Source organism: Silurus meridionalis, chromosome 27 (genome assembly GCF_014805685.1).
Source record: "Silurus meridionalis isolate SWU-2019-XX chromosome 27, ASM1480568v1, whole genome shotgun sequence".
Classification (NCBI taxonomy): Eukaryota; Metazoa; Chordata; class Actinopteri; order Siluriformes; family Siluridae; genus Silurus; species Silurus meridionalis.
This window is the reverse complement of record NC_060910.1, coordinates 6,535,733-6,562,323: the sequence shown is the minus strand read 5'-3', so window position 1 is coordinate 6,562,323 and position 26,591 is coordinate 6,535,733. Positions and strand designations below refer to the sequence as shown.

Genomic DNA, 26,591 nt, shown 5'->3' with positions numbered 1-26,591 from the left:
GAAAGAGTTTTAATTTATCTTTTTTTCTTTTGTTTTTTATGACTGATGTTTAAAATCAAATTAATATTTAAATTACTCCAGCAGCTCTTCATATCGGAGATGAGCGTAATGACTGCAGCTTACTTATATGTGCTAAAATGAACAAGTAGTGCTACAGTGATTAAACAGAAAACCGTGTTAATGGAAAACAAGGACTGTTAAAAAACTAATAATGACGCATTACTGTGAAGATGAATATATAGCTTTTATCTTTTAACTAGATGACTATATCTTGGGAATTTAAAGCAAAGCAATTAGAAAATGAAGCTTGTTGAAAGGTTCTGCTTTATTGCTGTCTCGTCTTTTTTTTTATTTTTTATAAGGATGTTTACTTTTGTATTTTATTAGTGCTCGGTAGTAAAGTCAAGGGCATTTCTGCTAAAGTTACTTTTTGAGGGATAGTCTGAAAAGGGTAGTTTAAAAAAAAAAAAACCTTTTTGTGGAAAAAAAATGTTTTAATTTTGTAGTTGTCCTGCACATTACCTTTCCAGATATTCCCAGTGTTCCCCTCTGTTAAAACAGCAACACACAATAGGTTGAAAAAAGATGATTTTCATTGCATATTGTGTTACCGAGGGGACACCAGGAGACTTTGTGCAGGTGTGACGGTCTGAACAGTCTGTGCGCTGGACCCGAGTTAAAACCCACATGGGGAATTGTCTAAGCGAGGCACTGAACAGTCGGAGACTATTATGACTTACCTGGATGCACTCTGACAAAGCCTGCAGTCGCACGTCCACAGATTTGGTTTCTGTCCTCTTTCTTTCAGTGTGGTTCGTGGGCTATTTTTGTTGGAAGGGGGGTTATGGCTCTCCTCTCTCTCCTGTGAGGGGGTCTTTGGAGGCCCCCGGTCTGGGCATCAGTCTATGTGTAAGGGAGAAGGGTCACCTCCGAGCGGTCGAGGTGTCGACTAACGTCGGCCGTCAATCAAGCTCTGGCCCTTAGCTAAAATCCGAAACTCCACAGAGTGCGTCCAACGACAGGTTAAATAACTGCCCAGACATATGAAAACAACATGGACACTGAGGAGATGAAACAAAGAAGTGCCATTTGCTTTTGTAAGTGAGAAATTTGTAAATGATTCATTAGGAGTTTATATTATCCATAGGCTTCATGTGAGTGAAAAGAAATGCAATAAAATGTGGTAAAAAAAGTTTTTTCAAAATGATAAATCAACTAATGAAATTTATCTATCTATCTATCTATCTATCTATCTATCTATCTATCTATCTATCTATCTATCTATCTATCTATCTATCTATCTATCTATATATATATATATATATATATATATATTTATTTATTTATTTATATTTACACACATTACTGTATAATATAATATGTTCTAAGTGCTACAAATAATCTATATATAATATATATTACAATTATATAGAATATATACTGTATATATTTTTGCTAGATTAAAAAGGGAATAAAAAAATAAGGGAATGTCAAAAAAGGAAATAAAAAACATGATAATGTAGTCACTTAAATATGAAATGTATTTCTTCTCATAGGTTTCTAATTCTTATCTCAAGAGATTCTATATTTCTACCTTAGGCTATTTTTGAAAGATTTTATTTTGAATCTTTTGTAGGAGGGTGTTTTTTTTTTTCCTTTATTGCAATGTTGTTCTCCAGAATTGAATATTATAGTATTATTTTGTAGCACACAGAGATTTAGAGCACAAAAGGAATAAACACGGTTAACATCCCTTTAACGCTGCAAAGACTTAGGTGTTTTCCCGGAAGCTTTATGCAATGCTGAATTCATTCAAAGAAATAACAGAGAGCACGAAATGATAGAAAAGAAAAAATATAGTTGTGTATGTGTATGTGTGTAATATATGTGTGTGTGTGTGTGTGTGTGTGTGTGTGTGTGTGTGTGTGTGTGTGCCTGTCCGTGCCTTAAAGCTTGTTGAATTATTGAAAATGATTCTTCTCTGTTCTCTGAAAACATTTTTATTAAAGGAAAACAAAACCCTAAAACACAGTAATATGTTTCCCCCCTTCTCTTCACTATCACACACTACATTCACACTCAGTACAGGAATTCTTTTGCTCTAAGTGTTACACATAATGAATAATAAAAATGAATTTATCGAAGCATTGTATATTTATGCTTTACAATTCTACTTATTATATAATGATACAAATTTTTTTTTCTTATATACACTTCCAAGTGGATAATAATAGATTAAATTATGATTATCATTACAAAATATATTTGTCTGTCTGTGTGTGTCAGTGTGTGTTCATGCTGCTGGTGTGTGTTCATGCAGAGCGGTAATGGATATAGCTGGAGCGATGAATGGCCATATTACTGACCCCTCGCTGTACCAATGCATCAGTGTGTGTGTGTGTGTGTGTGTTTTAAGAGGGGAAGGCAAGGGTCATCAGTAGGAGTCCACTTAGCGCTGCAGCAGGATCCTCTTTTTGACGAGTGGGATATCTATCTATCTATCTATCTATCTATCTATCTATCTATCTATCTATCTATCTATCTATCTATCTATCTATCTATCTATCTACAGTATCTATCGTTTTGTAACCATATTACATTTCCATGGTATTAATATTCATTGTAGTAAACATCATAACTCATCATCTATTTCATTCCGCCGTATTCGTTATTATCACGGGTGAATGAAATTGTCACACCCTGCTGTGCTTCATATTCAGCTGTAAATACGTTTCACCAAAATAATCAGTGTGTGGAAATTTTCATCTTAGGCCGATGCTTTTTTGATGAGCAGTTAAATTTTTTCTTCAGCATAACTGCGGGTTTTGATGAATAAACATTACAATGAAACATAGATAGAGTCCTAAGTCGGGGCTTGCATATATTTTTTTTCTTTTTTCTTATTGTCTTGATGACTAATTAAAAAGGAGCACATCAATTCGAATGTGCTATATGGCACACATCAATTTTAGCTGATCATCCAGAGTGGTCATTATTTACTATCCCAGCTTCGTAAATTGCAGAGCTTCGAAATGGATAAGATAATCGGCAAGGCTGAGAAGCAGCGTGTTCCTCGAACCTTTAACGCCTGTGTTATTTACAGAAATGAGCAGTGGTATAGTGTGGATTAGTGTCGTATAGTTGCAGACTTGTGTTCCTTAGCGGAGGAAGGGAGCGTAAACATTTAGTCATTCAGGGCAGCGTGCGGTATCCCGGCACGTCGCTGTAGTTCACCGGAAGGCCAGTGGTCTGTCTGCGGTTCGGTTCTGAATATATGGAGTTTGTTTATATTGTGTGAGTGCACCACTTTAGGAGAAAGAAGCCCTTTTGCAAAATTGTGCGCTTGTATTTGCCACAAATGACAAACAGACCTTATAGATATTCTGCTCAGATTCGATTTCAATTCTAAATAAAATGTCATTTTTTTTGTGGAGGCTGTGGTGCAGTTGGTGACTTGACTTCTTGGCACAGTGGGTTGCTGACTCTCAGCTCCAGGGTCACTTGTTTGATCCCTAACTTGGCTTATATGTGCCTGTGTGTGTGTGTGTTTGTGTGTGTGTGTGTGTGTGTATGAAGTTTTGTGTGGTTTCTCCATGCCGGTTTCCTCAGGGTTCTTCAGTTTCCTCACGCCTCCAGAAAACATGGTGTGGCTACACTAAATTACCCCTATATGTTAATATGTGTCTGTTTATACATATGTCTAGGGTATATTCATGCCTCATGCACAGTGTAATTATATTGAATATTTGCTGAATATGAAATGTGTTTTTTCTTATGATTATATTCCAAGCCAGGAGCTATACGATTAAAATTGTACAGTTAGATGTAACTTATATAGCTCAATATAAATAATTTTTCTGGTTGAAAAAACTAAAATGTAATAATGAATGAATAATGCCTGCACTCTAATAAGAAAATTAAACAAAAGAGAATTCTAGAAACGTCTGGTGCGTCCTTTAACGTCTGGTCTTTTCTTTTTCTCGGCATCTCTCTGTCCATCTTGACAGCTCTTCATAGTAGTGGTGTGGAACTTTGAGCTCTACATGATCCCACTGGCTCTTCTGCTCCTGTTGGCCTGGAATTACATCCTCATAGCTTCGGGAAAGGACAGCAGACAGGGAGACGTGGTGAGTGAACTTTCACTCTCGCTTCAACAGCGTCTCAGCATTTTTTTATTTATTTTTTTTTAATAATAGACACACCGTCTGTGTCCTTTCATTATCATAAAAAAAACCTTAGTAGCATTAAATATTTTAAACTTGTTTATTGTTTTTTTTCAAATTTGAACTGTATTGCATTTCGAACATTTAATATCAAAATGATAAATAATTCAACTTATATATTTCTAAAATTTAAAATGTAGTTGTTTCTAATATGAAGCAGTTTATTCATTGTGGATGTTCCAGACATTTAAGAAAGACAGTGGAGTATATTTATGTATTTATGTCTTATTATTCTAGAAATAAAGTATATAGATAAAATAATACATTTAATAGAATTATATAAATATTCAATATTTAAAAATTGTGCTATAAAGTTTAGCATCCTAAAATACCTTTGTTCAAAATAATATTTTATTTTTATCTGCAATTAGAAATATTTATTTACAGAAGTTTGATTATATCACTTTTTAAATTTGAATGAATTGCTTTTAATTTACTACATCTTATTTAATTTAATTTAATTAATTTTAAAATGTAATTTAAACATTGTTTAAATTTTATTTTAGAAATTTTAGTAGTAACTATTACATTAAAAAAAAATGTTTTTAGCTTTTTCCAAAAACACTTGAATATTACTGACATTACAAAAGAAATTTATTCAGTGATTTCACTTTATAGAAAAATGCTTCATAGATAAAATAAGTACTTTTCTGGGTGTTCTGGATATATTAAGGGATTGATTTTTTTTCCCTATAAAATTTCCTTTATCGTTTTTTTTTTTTTTTTAAGTTTTCATATCATGCATGTCAGTCAAAGTGAGTAAAATGAAAAATGAAAAATAAATAAATACACGAATAAATAAATAAATAAATAAATAAATAAATAAATAAATAAATAAATAAAGCAACCAAAAAAAATAAAAAATAAAAAAATAAATCCCTGTCTAGTGGAAGAATAACTTTCAAATCGACTGCCCTGTTTTTTCCTGTAGATGGCGACATTGTTTGCAAAAATTCTGAAACCAGGGTTATAAAGGAAATCTCCATATATTTAGCTGGCTGTTCACTTCACATATACATTTATCTCCAGTTGCTTTAATTTGCTCTAATAAATCTAATGAAGACATAAAGGCTCAAAGTTTAAGGCTATATTTGCATAGATCAGGCAATATAAACACAAACTCCTGCTTAATACTTGTTTACCTGTTTGCTTGTGCTATCCATCTGCTGTTAACTACTAAACCTGTAATTATTTATTCCACTCGTTTATACAATGTGCTATTCCGTGTTTCTGGTTACTGTAAACTAATCTGGATCAGGAGACAAGGTTTCAAAACCAGGTAATGGGTCAAAGGTTATACCATTGGGATCTGTGGATATAAAACGCATGAAGAATGTGAAAGCTGCGGCCCCACGAGTCCTCTGTCGTTCTTACACTCTATTGTTCTGCAATTTTGACGACTGTAACCACAACAGATGAGCCACTCGTGGGGCTGGCAAGAGCGAGAGAGTTCCGCTCACTGACACAATAAACAAACACACACAAGCACATACACATGGGGTCTGCTTTTCATTAAAACGAAACCCACTGATGAGCTTGGCCACTTTCTCTCTCACAGTCATTTAGAAAAGGAAGTTACTTTATTATAAACTCCAGCGGAAGGAATTAAAGCGTTTTTTTATTACTATTATTTGGACATGGGGTCTTGTCCGTGTGTGTGTGTGTGTGTGTGTGTGTGTGTGTGTGTGTGTGTGTGTTTGAATCAATATATTAATTACAGGTCATGTACAGTGGAGTGCAAAAGCGTTGATTCCCCTTTCTATTTTTTTTTCTATTTTGCTATACATGTCATATTATCACCAACAACTTGAATGAAAAGTGCAATATGAAAAAACTTTAATCATATATATATTTTTTTCCACAATGCTTTAATAAAAGCACACACTCAAACCAGCATGCATTTAACAAGTTTGTGTAAAAAAACAATTCATTTTTAATCAGTATCATCTAAACATGTGCTTCAATTAAAATTATTTATTTTTTACAACTGAGGTATAATTAACATAAAAAGTGACACTGAGATAATGCAGAATATTATTTACTGAACATTCAATGTTTCATTTTATTATTTTACTTTTTTTTTTTCGGTAACAGCCCCACTTCAGTACCCCACCTTACATGTTTTCTTTTCAATTGTACTTTTATTTAGCTGCAACTGATATGTTTTTAATAGCTTTTAATATCATTTATGTGAATTTTGATATTTTCTCTACAGAAATATCCCCTGTGTTGATATTTGTCAGTGATCCATTATTTTGGATTTTAAAAAGGTGCAAAATTGTATATATTTATATACTTATATATAGACACACACACACATATATATATATATATATATATATATATATATATATATATATATATTAGAGGTTTTATATTTAATCACGATTAATCACAGGATGGTCATGAGTTAACTCGTAATTAATTGCGTCTTAATCGCACATTTTTATCTGTTATAAATGTACCTCAATTTAATACTTTTCAAGTGTCTCTTTCTTCGCACTGAGCATTTTACTTACACAATCCTGTTTACATTTTCAAATGACAGGGCATCTTGTAAAAATACTCTTGTAAATGTTTTAAATTATGGTGTTTTGCGTAAATCATCAGGACACCAAAAGCAACTTTTGCTGTGTTTTCACACTGACTGTTTTAATTGCTGAATATGCGCATAATAACGGATTCTGGTGCTTGATTTGATCATTGGCGCATCAATAAAACAAATGTTTAGTGATTTAAAATAATTATTCAGTGAAGTATATATATATATATATATATATATATATATATATATATATATATATATATATATATTCTTTTTTTTAAGAAATTGACAAAAATAAATGTGTGCTACATTAATCGCACGTTATTAAAATTGATGGCATTAAAATTAATTTGCGTACAATTTTTACAGCCCTTTATATATATAAACCCACTGACACATAAGTGCAGGCTGCCTCTCACTGAGAGTTAAAGATCTGCCCAGCCTGTAAGACTTACTGCTAGGCTTCTGTGGTATCCAGGTATATCTGTATAAGCACCTGGCTGGGATATTCTATACCGTAACATGAATATGAATTAGAATGCACTTGTATTAGAAGTTACAGTGAGTAGAATGTGTAGGTTTTGTGTGACAGTTGCATGCCGCCAGCTAGATGGCATGTTCTTATATCTGATGACTTGCAGGGGTGAGAATATTTATTCAGTCAACAAATTGCCATGAGACTGCCATCACTTATCCCCTTAATGCAGTCTCTACTTCTTACTACTGGGAACTCTTCATATCGTATCAACTTTGTGCGTCTTTGAATTAGTCAGCCTACCATATAATTCTTAATTTAGAACTGCTGTTGATGCATGCTGTGTAAATCTTTTCCCCAGTATTTTACGACTACCCCCCTGCTGTTTTGTTTGTGTGCGAGTCTATTTAGCTGATTCCAATACCACAGTAATATGTCTATGCTTGCAATAAATATAGGCTTTTAAAAAAATTGTGCCTATGAAGATATAAGCACACACAAGCACACTATAAGAAAGGTAAAGGTGCATCATTTCTCATGTATATGGGATCCCACCATTTGTGTGTCAAACAGTTTTATAAATGTGCCATGGAATTAACGTCTAGTTATGTGGTTTTCCTCTGTGTGGTTTCCGCTTCATGAAACCAAAGTCATGGCGCTGACACAATCAGGAAGGGGAAAGAAGGAAAAACCTAACCACTGCCAATTGCTTTAAACAACATGTAAAATTAAACCATTGCCCTTCGCCAAATGTCAACATTTGGAAAGTTATGATTTTTCAAAAGCCTGTAACAGGGTAATTCTCTCTGGAAGACACAAGCACTCAGTCCTTAACCAAAGGAAGATTTTTTATCTAAATGTTTTTTTTAATCATATAAATATATATAGTATAATATAATATATTCAGGAGAAAAAAAAAACAAACTCCCACTTTCAGCTGTCATTTAATTGAAGAGGGTTGTTACCTCAAGGGTTGACATGCTAGCTCAACTCTTAACCTGTAGTCAGCTGACCCCTGACTCTCGTATTCTTTCCCTTTGCTCTCCATCCCACCCCTCCACCAATTACCTGACCTCTCTGTCAGAGCCTGTTATTGTTAAAAGCTCTTTTTACCATCTGGGAAGGCAATGCTCTAAACACCAGCGTATACTCTCAAACTGGTGTTTCCAAATGAAAGATGTTTAGCAGGTCTGAGAACTGTATAAGTAGGCTCCTTTGGTTCCTTAGAGGGACAGTGAATGGATATTATGGGGATGAATTAGGAGTTCAAAGGGGGTACCACCACCTTTGGATGCAAGTCAGACAGATCGTGACTTCTGAACCGAGCCTGTCGATCATCATATGAAAAAAAAATGGACCAGGTCTGTCAATCAACAGAACCCATTTGAGAACAGATGTAGACTAATTCTATCGATCTGTAAACAGTATTTAATTTTCCATTCAGATCTCGAGACAGTTATGATTTCCCATTATATAACAGTGGAGACTCCTACTGGTGATTGTTAGAATTGTTATCATACAGGTCAGATTGCCACAACTTGGCAACCAAAACTAGGCTGACATTACCTGTCATTGTTTGGCCCGTTTCCTGTAGAGAGCCAGCGATCTCAGTGCCTTCACTGACCTCCCCTCCACCCCCAGCTTCCAGATCAGTTTGTTTGGAGACCTGGGAGGTTTTGGTGGGGCTTTATAACGACCACTCGGACTCAGTCAAGCGTTGGACAGCTCAGTTGGAATTGAGAGGAGCAGGGCCCATGGCGGGCCCTGAAAGACCCACGCTGCTGAATCCACTGGCCCGGAAAACACTTTACCAGTTGTTTCAAAGGTGTTAATTATAGCAAATTCTGCCAGAGCTGAAGAAACATAGTGACATCTCTTTCACATCCTGTATGCAATTAAGCATTTTAAGGTATTTCTCGGTAACCTTGTCAGTGCTTCGAGGGCAAGGATAATGTACTTCTTATGCTTTTGTCTCTCTTGTGTCTTATTTCAGGCTGCTTTTCATGTTGCTGAAATGAAGCGTGTATAGGAATATGTGGTAGATGTCATCATGTTTTTCATACTTTTGTAAGTCAATTTAAAACAAAGGATCTCTGAATTTGCATATTCAAGGTCCGACAATGCCACAAGGATTTTTTGACTATTTTAATTATTTAAACACAGTTTGTTTGTTTATGCATTTTAACATATTTACGTATTTCCATGCGGTATTGCTTCTAAATAATGCGCAACCACTAAAAGTCTCTACGATGTCAAATCTAGGACTGTTCTTTGTTTTAAACACTGTGATGTAGACAGTCAGCTGGAAGACCTGAAGCTTCAGTGTCTCCCATGAGGCTTGATCTCAGGAAAAAGCCTGTCATGGGTCCATCACCCTGTCCAACTTCCCGGCTGACGTCAACATGGAATGAGCTGCCATCATCTCTTGTGGCCAGCAAAAAGCACAGCATGATAAAAGACACAAAATCATATATATTTCATTGTTAGAGAAATGGTGATCACGATATAATCCGAGTGATTTTTGTTGAAGCACCGAGCACCAAGTAAGTTGCGTTTTTGTTACAGGTAAACAGATACTTGAATAAAGTTTTTCTCTTTGCCTCTTCTTCGTTTTGTCTGGTTTGAGGTGTGCTTTGTCTTTTTTTTCCTATTGTGTGTGTAATTTCAAAAACAAACCGCTTGGATGGAGCTTCATGAATAAAGTATAGGCTGTGTTTTTCCTTACCGTCTTCTGGTACAGGTGGGTTGCTCTGGGGGGAAATGTTGAGCCTGTCAAGCCCACCTCCAGTGTCAATCACTGCACAGTAAAATATAAAGGGAAACTAAATGAGAGCCTGTCTCTCAATCGTGCTCCATGCTAACTCTTCTTTAAGCCTGGTGCTCTGGCTGTGGGCTGAGTCGACTGGGATGGCACACAAAAAAGGGGTGTGTGTGATGGCAGGGCCGAGAGAGGAGGAGGAGGAGGAAGACAAGGGGAGCGGTTTTTCGGGCCTTTAATCCACCTCAGTGCCACCACCTCTTCCAGTGTTGCACTCCCGCCAGCAAGACGTCGAATCTCGTGCGCCTGGCAGACATGTCACTGCTCCTCCGTGCCAGCCCCTGACAGGTGACAAAATCAAAAGGTCATGTCACTTTGAACTGGCAGCGTTTGTTGCCCACTGATTTCCCCCGTGCCAGTGTGGCTCCGATTCGCTCACAGACGAGGTTTGAAGCGAGGAGAGAAGCGACTTTGGCAGCTCCCTACACTTCATCCCTGTGAACTTTTGTACCTGAGATTTTGCTAACAATGTGGATGATCTACACATCTTTGTCATGGCTGTTGCTGTTGTTGTTGATGCAGCCATGTTCCTTGCTGCCAGGGTTTTTGTTTACAGAACACTGACTGTGTTTTTGAGGTATCCTCAGGGTCTGTACCACACTACAGATTAGAGTAAAATGGAAGTCATGGGATGAAAAGCTGTGATGAGGCTTCTTACTTGTGGGACTACATGACCCTGGCATGTTTCAGAACTGCAACGAAGTCCTCTGATCAGCGTGTTTGCCTTGTAACACTCAGCCCTAAAGAGACAACGTGTCTCTGGCACACAGTACAGCACTGTGTCTGACCTCCAATTTCTTAGCCTATTTAGCTTGCTTAGCATGCGTAACTGCATTACGCAACCAAGTCTGGTTGGCAAAAGCAGTGTTTATTCTTCTGCTAAATCAATACATTGACCAATTAGTGCTTCTCTCCTCTCAATCTGCCTCTTTTGCCAGGAGCACCAGTCTTTGACTTCAGCCTCTGCAGGGGTCAAGCCAGAGTCAGCCAACATTGGCATGAGCACAAGCCCTCCCTTTGACCAGCAGTGCTCTGACAGCCTATGAAGAGGCTGTTTGGGCTGGAGGTGCTCCGGCGAGAGTCCTTATCAGCCTTCCAGGCCTGGGCTCTCCCGGGTCCCCCTGATCCACATGCTGCATACAAAGCAGGACCATGCCCCGAGCAGCTGGAGACGCTAGAGATGTCTTCCATTTCAAAGAGGAGCACGAGGAGGGGAGAGGGGATGGGGGCAAAAAATGAAAGTATATATCTTCATGTCGGATGGGTTGTCTGGCTTGGGCGTCTATTCCCGGCGCACCTGTCATGGTGAAGGTTAGAATTAAAAGCACAGATAGCACAGTTCTTCCTTTGCTGATAGTGGAGGAGAGAAAAAGTACATTAACCCGCCAAGATGGATGTCACCGAGTAGAGCTGGGGATGGTGCCAAAGCTAGCTGAAAGGCCAGACTGCAGAGGATCTTTGCTTTCTCTTTCCCTCTCCCTCCCAGTGACTGTCAGTAAAAGACCCACTCTAACTGATTCATGACCTTGTTTTTTTCTTCCCCCTTAAAAATGCTTTTTCTTCTCTTCATTGATTGCTAAATGCTCAATTTGCACAGCATGATTGATTGTCTTCTTCACTCAAATAATCGAGACTAGCCTCTACTTAACCCTGCTATTGAAACCACATTAATCTGGTAGATTTGTGCACCCTTTAGCACAAAGCATCATCAGTTCACTTCTAGCAATTCCTCCATCTCTCCTGAACCCTCCTTTTGTTTCTGCCTCTAGCAGCATTTACATAAGAGGCTTATGGCAGCATGCACTCTGCCTTTTAGTCAAGACAAAGGAACAAAACCTATTGTTTGCTAAGTAACAATTTTTGGATGACACAGAAAACTCATTTACGTGACTCGGAAAGTAAAAAAGAAATAAATAAAAAGAAAGAGATTTGGGGGTGTAGGCATTGGGGGGTATTTTAGAAATTGCCTTATGTAAATAGCCTACACATGACCTTGAAGCTTTTGATGTGTGATTGACAAGGCGAGCCCCAAGAAGAGAAATAACGATCTGTGCATGTTCCCTCCTCCGGCAATGAAAATATGCATGTGATATGGACTCTTTTTTAGGCTCCCAGGGGCCACACATGCTTGATGGAGTGTTTTCAATTGACCGAGATAAACTCTTTATATGTCTGCCAGCACATTGCCTGATATTTGTGCCTGCACCTCTGTATTGGCTCATCTGGCTCGGTAAATTATGATGGGATCTATGTGAATAATCAATCCATCTACAATATAAGTACAGACAGTATTACTTTCACCGACTATATTTTATTGACTTTGCATTTGATCATATTATGGGTTCTAATACTGGAATACATGCAGTACTTCTCACCTGATAAAACAATCTTAATAGTTATGTTTGGAAAATAAGGATCTTCTGTACTTTTTGTGTATATAATTTTAAATATTATATTTAGGGAAGTAAATAAAAAGGTAAAAAAAAAAGTTCGACAGAGATTTTATAGTATTATTAATAATAATCATAATAATAATAGCAATCCACACTGTTAGGTTGAACAGTGAACATAGGCACCCAGTTAAACCCTTTATACCTCTGACAAGCTTTTGGATCAATTGTAAAATAACCCCACCACACCAACGACCACTGTACAGATTTCCCCTTCAACCTATGACATATTTCTTAAATACATTTAAGAATATACATACATAATTATGACCCTTTTCATACTTTCTTTCACTCTATTTTCTTTCTTTCTTTCTTTCTTTCTTTCTTTCTTTCTTTCTTTCTTTCTTTTTTCTTTGATTCTCAGTATTTTTATTTTATAATTTTTTTTTACCCACAAAACCATATGTAACAAAAACTTTTTAACTTCACTGTATGTGTACAAGAAATATATATATATGTGTGTGTGTGTGTGTGTGTGTGTGTGTGTGTGTGTGTGTATACAAATACAGTGGAACCTCAATACTCATGAACTCGATAGTTTGCGTCTTTTCATTTTGGGAATTTGCAAAAAACCTGAAAGTCGGCGAGAAGCCGTGAGTGGCCTGAAGGTTCGGAGTAAGAGTTCAAAACAGAGTTTTAAAAACTTTTATTATTGTATTACTTATTTAAAGTTGTAAATAAATAATTTTTGATGAGTAATTCAATTTATGTTGAGTTTACATTACAGTATATGTACACTTCCTTTTGAAAAAGAAACCATCAAAAGAAAAGAGTCAAAACCTCGCGATTTTTTGTTACTAGCGAGGGGTCATAGAACGCGAGTATCGAGGTTGCACTGTATATATAAAAGAGCACATATCGTATACATATATATTACACACACACACACACACACACACACACACACACACAGATATATATATATATATATATATATATATATATATATATATATATATATATATATTTTTTTTTTTTTTTGATGAACGTTGTAGAAAATGAAATGTCTTTTTAGAGTCAAGGATTTTATCTTTTTCTTTTTTTTTTTTTTAAGAGAATTCAAGTCCACTACAACTTCTTTCACATGAATAACAATATACAAGGCAGGCCTACAAGTGTATTAAAGACTAAAATAGGTATTCACAGAAGAAAAGTTTTGTTCATTGCCAACCGGATTTTTCCTGGAAAATCTTAAAATGCATTATTGAAAAAAAATAAAAGCTTATTTGATACTTAAATTAACTGAATATTAACCTTTATGAATAAAACTTTTTCAAGGTTGTTCGTGTCCAGTTTTTAACAATAGATTATACTGTGTGGAAAGCTCTTTTGTGCTACACATCTGGCTGTACTACACATCTGGCTGTTCTGCAGTGCTAAACAGGCGAGCATAATTAACCTCTGTAGCCTGGATAATATTGGTTCACCTTGAGTTTTCATTGATGCCACGCTACAACTTCTATTCACCTTTAATTCATTTGAGATTGTTGAAATGGGTCCTGTCCATTACATTTCTTCCTTATTGTGTGTCTTTTAAGGGTATTAAGTGGCGAGAAGTTTGGTTAAGGGGGTTGGAGGACACTTTACTTGTCCTGTGGTCTTGGTTCACTGAAGCATATATGTTTTACCACCGTGTCCAAGCTGAAGGTTCAAGTGAAGGTTTAGTCTCATGCTCAAAAGGATATAGATAATAGGCTTAGAAACTAGACTGATGCTTCAAAGCTTTACTTTGTCTTACAAACAACAGATTTTTTTTAATGGATGTAGTAATGCTAGTCATTGTGCACATGAAATTGATTCTCATTTGTTTCTCTCTTTTTCACACTCATCAGCAAGCAGTGGAGGATCTGTTGGAGGGTGAAGATGAGGACTTTGACAGAGATGACAAGGTAATTATCACTCACAGGGACTTATGGTTTGCGGTCTGGTGCAGCTTCACGGTTAGGTGGCTGGCTAAACAAAATATTAGCGAAAGCTCCTAGATTCAGCCAGCACTCAAGGTGTCTTTGACAGTGTTTTATTTTCAAATGTTTGTTTTGTAACTATAGAAAAAGGGGAAAAAAAAAAGGAAAAAAATCAGATTGAATGAACGTCGTAACATCTATTTTTATGCTTAAGGTGCGTTTCATGAAAGTTTTCTCTTACTGAGCTTTTGACACTTCGAGAACATCACAAATAGCTCAAGTCGACAGCTGTGGGGGTTTTTCAAATGGTCCAAAGAACCTACTAAGATGTTTCCTTAAGCCCAGATAGAAGGTAAATAATTCAGCCATGAATAAACCTGGTTTGAAAGTCCCAATGTTAAGCTTCTAACATTTTTTCAGGCCATTAATAGGTAATTAATAGTTAACTATGATAATTGGGCTAATTAGGATATTTTCTTTGTATGTAAATGAGTCGGTGTAATGCAGTCTTTTTATTGAAGCTTAGTGTAATCTGTAAATTTGGAGTTTGTCTTTGGTGAACAAGATCTTGTTTTAATTGTATGCAATATCAAGATACAATGTTCATGTTTTCGGCTAGTTCTCAATCATACTTTCACATCATGTGCCTTGTTGCAGTACGTTTGTAACTGAATGTTTATCCTGTGAATTGAAAAATCTGACTTTCTCACCAGCAAGCAGGAAGGTCAAGAAAATGTCAGCAAAGTCTCATCTGAGTATGTAGTTAGATAAATAAATGTAAAGTACTGATTATTAGCTGCTCCTTGTAGGGTTGTGTCATGTATGATTAAGTGAACCTGGATTGAAGTGGAAACAAATTAGGCTTAAACTTGTGCCAGCATGTGGTGATTGTTCCCACATTTTCATTTGTTTTGTCTGGATGGCGTATATTGTGTTTGTCTTACAATTACAATTACACTAATATGGTGTACTGGTCAGTGTTCATTTACTTTGGCAAAACCACAGAGCAAACCCAAGTTAGTCATGGGGCACTTAATCACAAAAGCGATTTCACTCTAGAAGTTTTATTTCTATGCCAACCCCGGTGTTCAGTTACCATATTTAGTGAAAGTAACAGTGGTATTAAGTTGAGGATCTGTGATTATGATTATCATGACACTAAGGACCGACTAGATCATACACTACAAAACGTACAGTATACTAAATCTCACTGAGCGCATATTTGTACAGTTTTTCTGCTCCTGACTGCCAATGTCTCATTTTAACTGCCTACAAAGTCGAAAAGGGATATTTTTCTTCTTTATTTCTTCTCTCATTTTCCTTCTCCTTTTCCCCTATTCCCCTCTCCTGTCTTAGTGCTCTTGATTATGACTCCTCTGACACTGTCCTGTTCCTTCAAAACTGGTTAAGTTTGCTGTAGTTTCAAGGGTGAACGAAATATATGTGGAATTTTACCTCTCTCTCTCTTTCTCTCTCTCTCTCTCTCTCTCTCTCTCTCTCTCTCTCTCTCTTTTTCTCTCTCTTTCTCGCTCACTCTCTCTCTCTTTCTCGCTCACTCCCTTGCTTAGAGCCTACGACCCTGCATTCTCATTACTTCTTCTGTTTGCTCAAATAGTAAAATATTAAGGTCAGGTCAGGGGAGGCCCTTTTTTACTGGAGGAAGGTTCCAGAGTAAAAAAAGGATGAATAAATGTGCCAAGGCCTCATTTTAATTGAACCTGAAGCATATGTTGCAAGCATGTGCAATACGTCCCAGATGTTTTAGCCTGGCCTCATGCTCGGCTCTTCCCCGCCCTGCACCAGGCAGCTATTAGCTGCATAACCTTTGGCCCTGGGGCTAAATGGGGTATTACGTGGCAAAAAAGTGGAGCACCTGCTTTCCATTGGACCCAGGACCCCTCACGGGCAGGGCCTGAGCTTCGGACATGTGTTTTCACTCAGCAGATTGTTGGGCGGTCATGAAAAGTGTCTTTCTTCTGAGTCAGTGTAGATATTACTCGCGTACTCTCCATGAAAGTCTAAATTTAAGGGTAATTGATGGGGACACCTGAGTTGTTAAACTGGAGCAGACACCTGGAGATTGAAAGGGAAAAGGAGACCAAATGTAAGAACCAGCAGCTCCTTCTAGGTCAGTAAAAAAGTATCACGGGGTAGTTTTATCTGACCAAACACCTGTCCAGGTGAAATGAACACTTTATATCAGACCTAGATATTTAGATTTGTGGCAGTGCATGAATCTGGAATACGTTTTTTCCCATTCACCAGATGTGGGATTGAAGTCAACGAGTCTATCTAGGCTGCTGTTTATGTTGCCTACATGATCTATTGCTTTATGAACCCAATAACTCAACAGGACCTTTTTTTTTACTTTATTCGCCTGAGAAAGTTACTTATAATACACGTTCGAGTAAAAATAAAGCCATTTCTTTTTGCCAAAGGGCCATGCTCTATGCTCAAACATCACATGAGTAAGCCATGTGTTTGCTGAATTCTCCTCCTCCCTGCTGTTTACCAGGCTCATGCCAATGTTTGTGTCTGTGTGTGTGCATATTGTGTTGAAAAAGCCTGTCTCGGGAGAACTCACTGTCTCCACCAAAGACATCATCAACCAGCATAATAACAGGCGAAACATCTTTAACACCTGCTCCGCCAAACTAAAGTAAACACACAGACGGAACGGCAGGTAATTACCCAGGTGATAATGAGCTTTGCCTCACGCCGTAGTGTTATTGTTGAACCTCGCTGAATACATACATGTGGATTTAAATAGGAGCACTGGGGCTCAGTGCTACGAGACTAGGGCTAATAGTCAATATGGCAGCACAGCTGCCTTGCAGTTGTGTGCATCTGAAGTTTGCCCCAAGGGTCAATAGGTCATATTCATTGTGTTTCTTATACGAATTATTGAGAATGTTCATCTTGAACAATTTAATTCATATGATTTTAAAATCCAAGATTGTAATCGTAAAATTTAGTCTACACTATATTGTACAGAGCTTAAAAGTGTAATTATTAGAATGATTAATAGATTTATTTGTAATTGTAATTAAGTGATTATTAGGTGTGCAAATTAATGTCTATGGTCTTTATTATTTAACCAATAATTAAAATGTATTCAATTTTGCATAAAGATTTTTATTTGCAATTAAAATAGATTTTTTTGTACTAATTATTCATTGCGAACTTTGTTACTCATTTTACATCACCTCCTTCAACCTGTGACTTATTACGAAAGCACAATTGAAGCACAATACAGGTAGTTCCAGAGCGGTTCGACTTACAATTTTTCAATCTTATGATTACTATAGCGTTACAAAAAATATATATATTGGAAGTTTGTGCCGCATTGTAATTTGTAATTGTAAGTTGGGACACAAGGAAGCACAGCACACACGGATCAATGTGCTATTTACATTTTTCCACACAGACTCTCACAATTGGCTAATGACATGGTTATCTCTTGGACTCTTGGCTGTAGCGTCATCTGGATTCAAACTCGCGCACACCCAATGTTGGTGTGACTACATCTCTATTGCACCATTTAGGATCTGGAAATGATTTAGTTATAAGACAGTTCAATGTACATTTAGCCCCACCAACAGGTCTTGTGGTGTTTCGGATTGTTCATGGGATGCACATTTATATCATTTTTATTGTTCACATTCAAAATGTATAATTGATCCTTAAGCTCTTTATCTTCAGTGTAGTGGATCTCAGGAACAACGGATGTTCTGTAAGGTAGGGATACACTCTGGATAATAGACACACACAAAACACACAAGGTGTGATCTATAGTAGCCCGTCCACCCAAATGCATATTTTACCAAGGTAGGAGGAAACTGGAGAACCCTGAGGAAATCCATGCGAAGAAAAAATGTGTTAAATGGCAGTAACCTGAGATCAATCTGAAACCCCAAACCACAATATATAATTTATTAATGTGAAAACCATGACTTTAAAGTACATAGAATGAATATGCATTAAGAACATGCATTCAAATAGACTCGAGCTGTTAAACTCTAAGGACTTGTCATGTGTCATTTTAAAGTCAGTACTTGGTCTTCCTCTGCCGCTCATCCCATTTCCAAACATCCCCCTATAGGGTATCTGATTTTAACCGAACGATATTTGATGGACTGAGGCTAATGCTATGCCTTACCACACAAGCCAGGCGGTGTGTGGATTTGTGTTCAGAGTGTGTAGAAGACTAATCAGCTCCAGGGCCTGTGTGGAAGCACTGGGCTAGATGATAGGCTCACTATCCCAGGGGAAAGAGCAGAGAGCCAGTGGAAGAGCGCTCAGATTAGGTCTGCACGCATGGCTGAACACTGGAGCGATTCTTTTACACACACACACACACACACACACACACACACATTCACACACAGCACAAATATATACACACACAAAGCCTTGGGAGGAGTCATCCCAGATAAGATACATGTAGCAATCATGTTGAGCTCACAGGCTTACCACAACCAGCACACGCCTCCTCACATGTCCAACAGCTGTTTGTACGTTTTTTTTCCCTACTTGTTCTGTTTGTTGAATGCGCAAGGAGTGTATATGTGTGGTACTTCCTGTGTGTAAAACGAGCAAATACAGCGGAGGAATAGGACATCGAGCACAAAAAGAAACACAGACACATTGTTTACTGTGCAAATCCTGTTTATTTTTATTATCTAAATTCTTCCTACTGTGATATATGCATCTTTTATTGTTGCCCGTTAAGTCAAAATCAGATACAATCATTGAAAAAAGTGAGAAAAGGGCATTTTTTATGCAATTTGACTTGCATCGGAATTTACAATCAGTAATCAGGCATCTAATAGGCTGATGGGAGCAGCTGGGGCTCTCTGATAGAAGCAGGGCGGTTATCGATGCCCTGGCAGGTGCATGCTGGGTAATAATTGTTGCGGTATCTTAGTCTTGGTTGCCCGTGGGGTGCCATAATGACATGCTCCCATTTTCCATGACCTCTGGGCCTGTTGACAAGCCTAATACCCATTTTATTTCCAGATCTCCCCTTCTCTATGTCTATCTCCATCAGCTTTTTTTTCCACTGCTCATTCCCTTCATCTCTTTGCAGTTCCACCAGGGCCACAATCACAGGGGGAAACACAAGCTAACCTCTTTGCACCGTGAAATGCAGAAAATCTGATCCCAATTCATGCACAATTATGTCAGTTGGAATCTAGCATTTCATGCAAAGCTTATCTTTAGATAGCACATGGAGCGCTAAGCCCGGCGGATCCGACGGATGGGGTTGATCTGGGTGATATCTGTGTGCTAGTATGTAATTGGACTAAAGAGTGCAACGGGGATTATTTTTAACACTTTGAAAAACTGTGACTTAGAACTTGTTCTGGGGCTATTGAGCTTGTGATTTACTATGCATATCTTCAGGTAAAGAGCTTTTCCCCCTCTTTCCAAAGTCCTAAAAAATGCAGAGGGAGAGAAGGGAAGAAAAGTTTCTGCTGCTCTGAGATCTTTTCTTTCTTTCTTCCTCATGCTTCTAAAAGATGAAAAGCTGCAGACTGTAAAAGTGTTTTTTCCATCCCTTTTTTCATTTTTGGTTGATACTCCTAGGAACTGCATTTTAATCACGTTTGGCTATTAAGGAAACCAAAAAAGGGGGAAAAAAAGAAGGAACCCTAACAGTCTCAAGCATTGTTTTCTATACAAGAAAATCCTGTCTCTTATTCTTGCCAAACACATAAGATTGATTTTTCATTCTTTTCTTTCATTCAAGGTCGCTCATGCAGTACCTTCAATGTTTCTTTTTGTCATAATGCTTTTGTAATTTTGCTTTTAAAAAGATCTCAATTTATTCTGGTCCACAAGGTGCCGGGCTCTGCCCCTTCCCATGATGACCGTCTGCCCGGAAGCCATATCCTTGAGGATATTGTGGCTTCCTGGCATTTTGAATGGATTCGAGTGATGGTGGTAAGTGTAGTCAGTTTGTCCCGTATGTACCTTCTGTGGTTTATTGTCTTGTCCCATAGCAGGGGTGTGTGTCTCCCATCGCCATCCTCTCTCTCTGTCCTGAGTTGTCACTTTTATCCCCTTGTCTTTGGGAAACCAGCCTGGCAGTAGGAGGTGTGCACTGCTAATCTGATCATGGGTGCTAAAACTTTTATTTTGAAGAACACGGACCTGCTGATAATTGTAGTAGACATTGATTGACCCTATAGATACCTAAGTGCTAATAGTTCTACAATGTTAAAGCAAAACCTTTCTTTCCTTAATCAGTTTGTTTTCTGAAGCCTTGCTGGAGAGTTTTTGTCTGAAGGTGTTTTTTCCCATGTCTTTTGTTTCCTGTCTCTATGTCTTTTGCTTCTGCTTGAGTCTTTGCAACTTCTTTGCGAGTCCTGGGGGATAGCAATAGCATGCCTTGCTAGTTGTGTGTGTGAGAGTCTTGAAGTACACAGTGTGCACTCAGAAATTCACCGTGAGCCGGTTAAATAGCAACCAGTGGTGAACTTGGCTGAATGACAGTCGCTCTGTGACACCCCCCCAACCCCACTCCACTTCCCACCCCCACAACGAAGCAGCAAATATGTAGCTTACCTCATAGCTAGAAAGGACAGTATCTGTGCCAAACAGGCAAGGAAGCCAGTTACTAGAACCCTTTTAACTGGAGTTATGAATTAATTATGAGAGTGAATCCTTGATGTTTGTCTTCAAGAGAAAGGAATGCCATTTCTGTTTCTGTCATTTTTTAGCAGCGTACCTTTTAAAGAAAGCTTGAGAATGTAGAAATTCCACTTGTGCACCATCTGAATTTCAGCTCGGCACATTAATGTGTAATGAAGAAGCTGGTGACATTTCAGAAAGCATGTTATTCTGTCGTTTTGTTAATGTAGCAGGGAAAATGTTGGCGACACAGATTTTCCTGCTGCTGAATTCCTGCCATAATTGGAGCTTTATTTCCCAATTATTGTGTTTGTATTGGTGAGCCTGTCGGTGCCCAGCAGCATGATGCCTGTTCTTCTATGCCGACCTTGTTTTTGTTTTTGTTTTTTTTTTGGAAACGGAGAGGACAGGAACAAATCTGTGGCAGTGTCGGCTTAAATTAATCGACTGCCATTCATCATGAAGTGGCTTCCTGAGATCTGGAGAGGTCGAGAGAAGGAGAGCAGGTGAAAGGGGGGGTCGATGCAGGGGCGAGGGGGCATCGCGATGGGTCGGAGGATGACTGCGGGTGCAGATGCGTTTGGTGAGGGGTGTCAGCGTAGGCGGGAAAACAAGGGGCAACATTCGCCTGACCTTGAGGCTGATGGAGTGGCTTGCCTGCTGGGTGTGGACACCTGGGGAGTAATGGCGAAGGTGAACCCCACTCTCCGGCGGCCCCATTAGAGCCTAATGATGTTGTTTTAGTTGGGGAGTGGTGGGAAGCAGAGGTCGGGCCCAAAATAAACCTTGTCCTGGCTCGTCGTCTCTCTTCTTGACGCGTGTTTACCGTGCTATCACAGCGATAGGCTCAGCAGAAGAGTGGTGTGGATGGAATGATGCCATGGAGGTGCACAGTTTGCTACAAATTCACAGGCTGCAGCCATTTTGGTGGCTCTCCAGGCTGAGGGCAGAGTACTGAGTTAGCTGATAGTAATTTTTTCAGACAAAGATATTTATTTTTCCTATTCATAGAAAAGGTCATAGGCAAGGATATGTTTTTTTTTCTAGATATTGGGAATTGTCATTCTTTGAAAAACTGTTGTTCAGAGTAGCAGTCTTTATACAATTATAGTACATCACCACATGTTCAAATACAATAAGTACTTTTAGGATTACACGCTTTTTTGCTTCAAAATGCGTGACAAGTTTTAAAGTAAAAAGGTGCACACTTGTTGATTTGATAGATTTGAATAAATAAACTACAAAAATTATAATACATTGAATCTGCATGAATACACTGTTTTGAACAAGCGTGCATGTGCTGACATAAGTGTGCTTCTTAGGCGATATCCACACTAATATGTTCTCCGTTGGAAATCGGATATTTGTATTTTCGTTTGGCCCTTAGTCACGTGACTGCACCTTTCCAAGAGCCGGAAAGTGAATAAACGTCAGGCGGAAATGATGCAGGATGAAGCGTCATGCGGTTTACCCATGTGCAGTACAGGGCTGTAAGCATTTTTAGCCGATTATGTGTGGATGAGAAAGTTTTGGCAAACGATTAAAACTGATAGTGTGGACGCTGAACATTTAAAGACATTTTTTTATTTATCTGGATTAGTGAAGCCCTAGGCATAGAAAATGCTATTCCGAAAGACTCAGCCCTGTGAGTGGAAAGGAAAGCCGTTTTTCTTACAAATGCATATACACGTGGATAAAGTAAATATCCATAAAATTATTCCTGTGATCCAAGACAACGAAATTTCTGAACCAGGCAGTAAAGCAACTGTTGATTGCAATCATGTAAATCCACCCTAAAGTTACCTGTGTACACTGGTTAATTGTTACATGCTAATTAATTAACAAAAACACTTAATTCAAGCACTTTACTAATACTTAATATAGTGTAATAGATAGTTCATGTTTTGTGAATAGAAGTAAAGTCAGTTCAAGACACCTTAATGTAAAGCATTTATCACACAAGTGTATTTCATTTGTAGCATGTAATAATGAGAGAAGCAAATGCAAGAAAATATTTAATCAAGTGCACAAAAATGCTAAATAATTCAGACAAAAAAACACCAAATTCTACCTGGTTTAATCCAATGATTTTCATTTTCAGTGATTAACAGGTGTGGCCCTTGATTAGTTGGATTGAAAACCATGCCGGCCCTCTGTAAAAAAAATTGGACACCCTGGCTACAGTATATACAATTACTAATTTGATGTGTGTGAAGTGCAGTGGCTGCTGGGAAATGTAGTCTCTGTTCATAATCCTAACACTTTGTAGCTACGCTTTGTAGGTCATTCTCTCATGTACCATATAGATGCCTTATAGCAATGCTTCATACTATTAACTATGTCCTGCCTATTTTTAGTTTTAAAGGGACCCCCATATGACCATCCTCACCGGATCATAACAGCAATACAGACAATAGTGTGTCGTGTCTGTTATGATAATGTTTTTGGTACTGCAGCATGTTGCTGATGAATCATATGGTGCATTAAAATGAATGAAGTTTAGTCTCACACTGTACATAGTGCACCTGCAAGTTAGGTCTAATAAGCATAAGTAGACAGTGTTTAAAACTTCCACCAAACCATCTGCGTCCTGTGTTATCATCCACTACATAAATAAAGTCTGGTTAGTTGCGGTCCTTTAGTGGTCCAATTCTACTGCCAACGGGGTTAAAGGGTGACAGACAGATTATCTCCGGTCACCAATTGAAGTGTATCTAGGTATATGGTAGCTCTATCTCACTAAAAAGGTCAAAAAGTGTCGAGGCAAGGAAAGTATACTTAATAAACTCCCTATTAAGTGTGTACATTCACCCTTTTCACCCGGTGAATACTTGACTAGGATAAATAATTTATTTTAAAAGATGCTTGCCTTAAAACAAAACATCTGCTTCATTCCTGCTGTGTTGGTGAGGTGCCAAAAGCACACAGAGATATTTATCAGCTGTTTTTGCTTACCAATGCAGCCTAATAGCAGCTGCTCTCCAGCCGGGAGTCTGACCTTTGTTACAGTATCATAACGGAAAAAATCCACCACGAATGACTTGCATTACAAAATAATATTTACATATTTATCAATGTGCAATCTTTAGTGCTACAGAGGATTTGTTTTATGATGAAACTCTCAGTTAAACTTTGTTCACCCAATAGTTTGTCTAAAGGTTTATTACATGATCCACAATGCTCTTTTACTTGGTGGTGGTGCCAGTCCTCATCTGTACACTCTGTACAAACAGAGCTATCAAAGCTTTAGCGTTTCTACTAACTCTAACATTGTTCTTGCGTAAATAGCTGAGGCTCTGCCATAACTCCCTGGAATGAGTTCTTTGCACCTCTACTGTATGTTGACTTTTATATTAACATGACATTAAACATCACTGGGAAATTGTAATTGAGAAAAAGTCTCAATTTCTGAACACATTAATATGAATATGTTGTGTTTCTAAGTGGAGTTTTGCTTTAATGTGTGAAAGAAAATAGATGTGTACTCCTACAGTGTACATGGTATTCATTTAAGTAGTTTTGGTTATGATCACAGTTTTTAAGAAGGGTAAAACAATCTAAGGCTGGAAACTCCTTGTCATTTCTTAACATGTTCCCTCCAAAAGAGCACCCGGTTCAAACCTGCACAATGCAGTAAACATTTATAACATGGAAACACAGAAAAAACAGGCATATGTGAGTTGTACATGTAGAACTGATTGAAGAACCACTGCTAGTCGTATTTGCTCATGTCATTATTAGCAAAGTTGCCAAAAATAAATAAAAAACTAAACAAATAAATGTGGTTTACAAACCAAAAGAAAATTTGCTAACAAGTACTTGTTTCCTGTTAATTCTGTAAAAAAAAAGAAAAAGAATACCAACAACAAACTAGCCAAAATTCTTTTGAGCTTTTACACTTTAATCAGTGATTTATGATCTGTTTTGGGCAGGGGAGTGCCATGGATCATGAATTATTTTATGTAGGTAATTTTGGCACAAAGTATTTAGCTGTTATTGAGATCAAGTGAACAGCCAGGGGACTTCTAATTTACCATAAGTCTGACACACACTTCGGATCTAATTATGCTGCAATTTTAATTATCCTTTCCAAAGTGCTCCTACACAAAGGTTTTATTGACAAGCATTTCCCTGTACATCATTTCCCTACATTCCATTCATAATGAATCAGTGAACTACTTTTGGAAAATTAATAATCTCATCCAAATTTAAAGAATTGTAACTTTTTTTTCTTTTTATCTTTGTGTAATTAGAGGTAGGGCCCAAGCTCATCTTGGCTTTATTTGCTATTGAAGGTGTGGAGCTCCACTCCTTGATCTCCTTCGGGGACAAAGCTCTCTACTTTCAAGCGTCTGGGTCAACGCGCCTTTGGCTTAAAATAAAAGAAGACTTGTGTTTTTTTTAGATGCACAAATAATAGCTCCATCCTGGGAGTACCATAGCCTGGCTGAAATGATTCCCGTTTTCATCTTGATCTCTTATCAGCTGCTTTGTTTCCCTTACTTTCAGCACGGGGCAGATCAAAGTACCGTGTTTTCTCTCTCTCCGAACAAGCAGCATGATGGTTGTGGGTGTGGATTAGCTCCAGTTGGGGGTCTGTCCTCTTGCATTGCGGCTTGAGCTTTGGTGTAAATGAAGTTTGGCACCCCTGAGACACTGTCCCCTCCTCTTTCTTTGTCGTTGCTAACAAACAAGCTATACCCTATCCAAAAGTGCCCACCCAAGACCTTGCCAGTCCCATCAAGACCACCCACTGCCCCTGCTGTGCCTTATTGTGAGGAACCTGGGAGTCTCCTGTAGCAATGAGGAGGTGTGAATAGCCTGATGTAGGGCTCTGGCTGTGATGGATGTGCCTGTGCTTGCCTTTACATGTTGCTAGTTCTCTAAGCCCTGAGAAAGCTGGTAATGGGAAAGCTTTATAATAGGTCTGGACAGATGTGTTTGTCTTTCACACTGTTTAATTACAATTTCATTATGCCAAATTGGACCAGTGTTAGTGGCAACTTGAAATTGGATAAAGGGTACTTTACAACAGCCTACGTGCATATTTCAGATAAATAACATAAAACATTACAACCATAGGACATGATAGCTCGGTAATCAAGACATTGAAATTCTGACCAGAAGGTTGTGAATTTAAATCCCAGCCCCACCAAGCTTCTGTTGTTGGGCCCTTGAGGCCCCTATCCCTTATCTGCTCAGTTGTAGAAATAAGATCATTGTAAGTCGCTTTGGACAAGACAAAACTACTGCCAAATGTCATAAATGTCAATCTTTTGACAGCAGTTTTAAAAAACCATCTTATTATGACTACAATATAAATATAATAATTAAATATTTAAGTATTATGAAATGCTACACAATCGACACTATATTGAATCATATTCATTTTGTATTAATGTATGAATTCATTTTACACAAGTTATCTGTTATAGGTTATGAAAAATGGTAATGACCTCCAGCATTTACTCATCTCTGTTATCCAAACTCATCCACCCCTATAAAATATTTGGAATATTCCACAAGTTACATGTTCGACA

The 26,591-nt window shown here is 37.8% G+C and overlaps 1 protein-coding gene across 5 annotated transcripts in view; it reads left to right on the top strand.

Annotated features, from left to right (window-relative positions):
* Positions 1 to 26,591, top strand: part of mctp1a (multiple C2 domains, transmembrane 1a) — a 144,201-nt gene that overhangs the window by 102,547 nt on the left and 15,063 nt on the right. For 3 of the 5 annotated variants that reach the window (XM_046841678.1, XM_046841677.1, XM_046841681.1), the window contains 3 exons: positions 4,008 to 4,127; positions 14,344 to 14,400; positions 20,260 to 20,361. In XM_046841678.1, the coding sequence (XP_046697634.1) occupies positions 4,008 to 4,127; positions 14,344 to 14,400; positions 20,260 to 20,361 (279 nt within the window). The remainder of the gene's footprint in view (positions 1 to 4,007; positions 4,128 to 14,343; positions 14,401 to 20,259; positions 20,362 to 26,591) is intronic. The other 2 variants (XM_046841679.1, XM_046841680.1) reach the window with 1 other exon arrangement.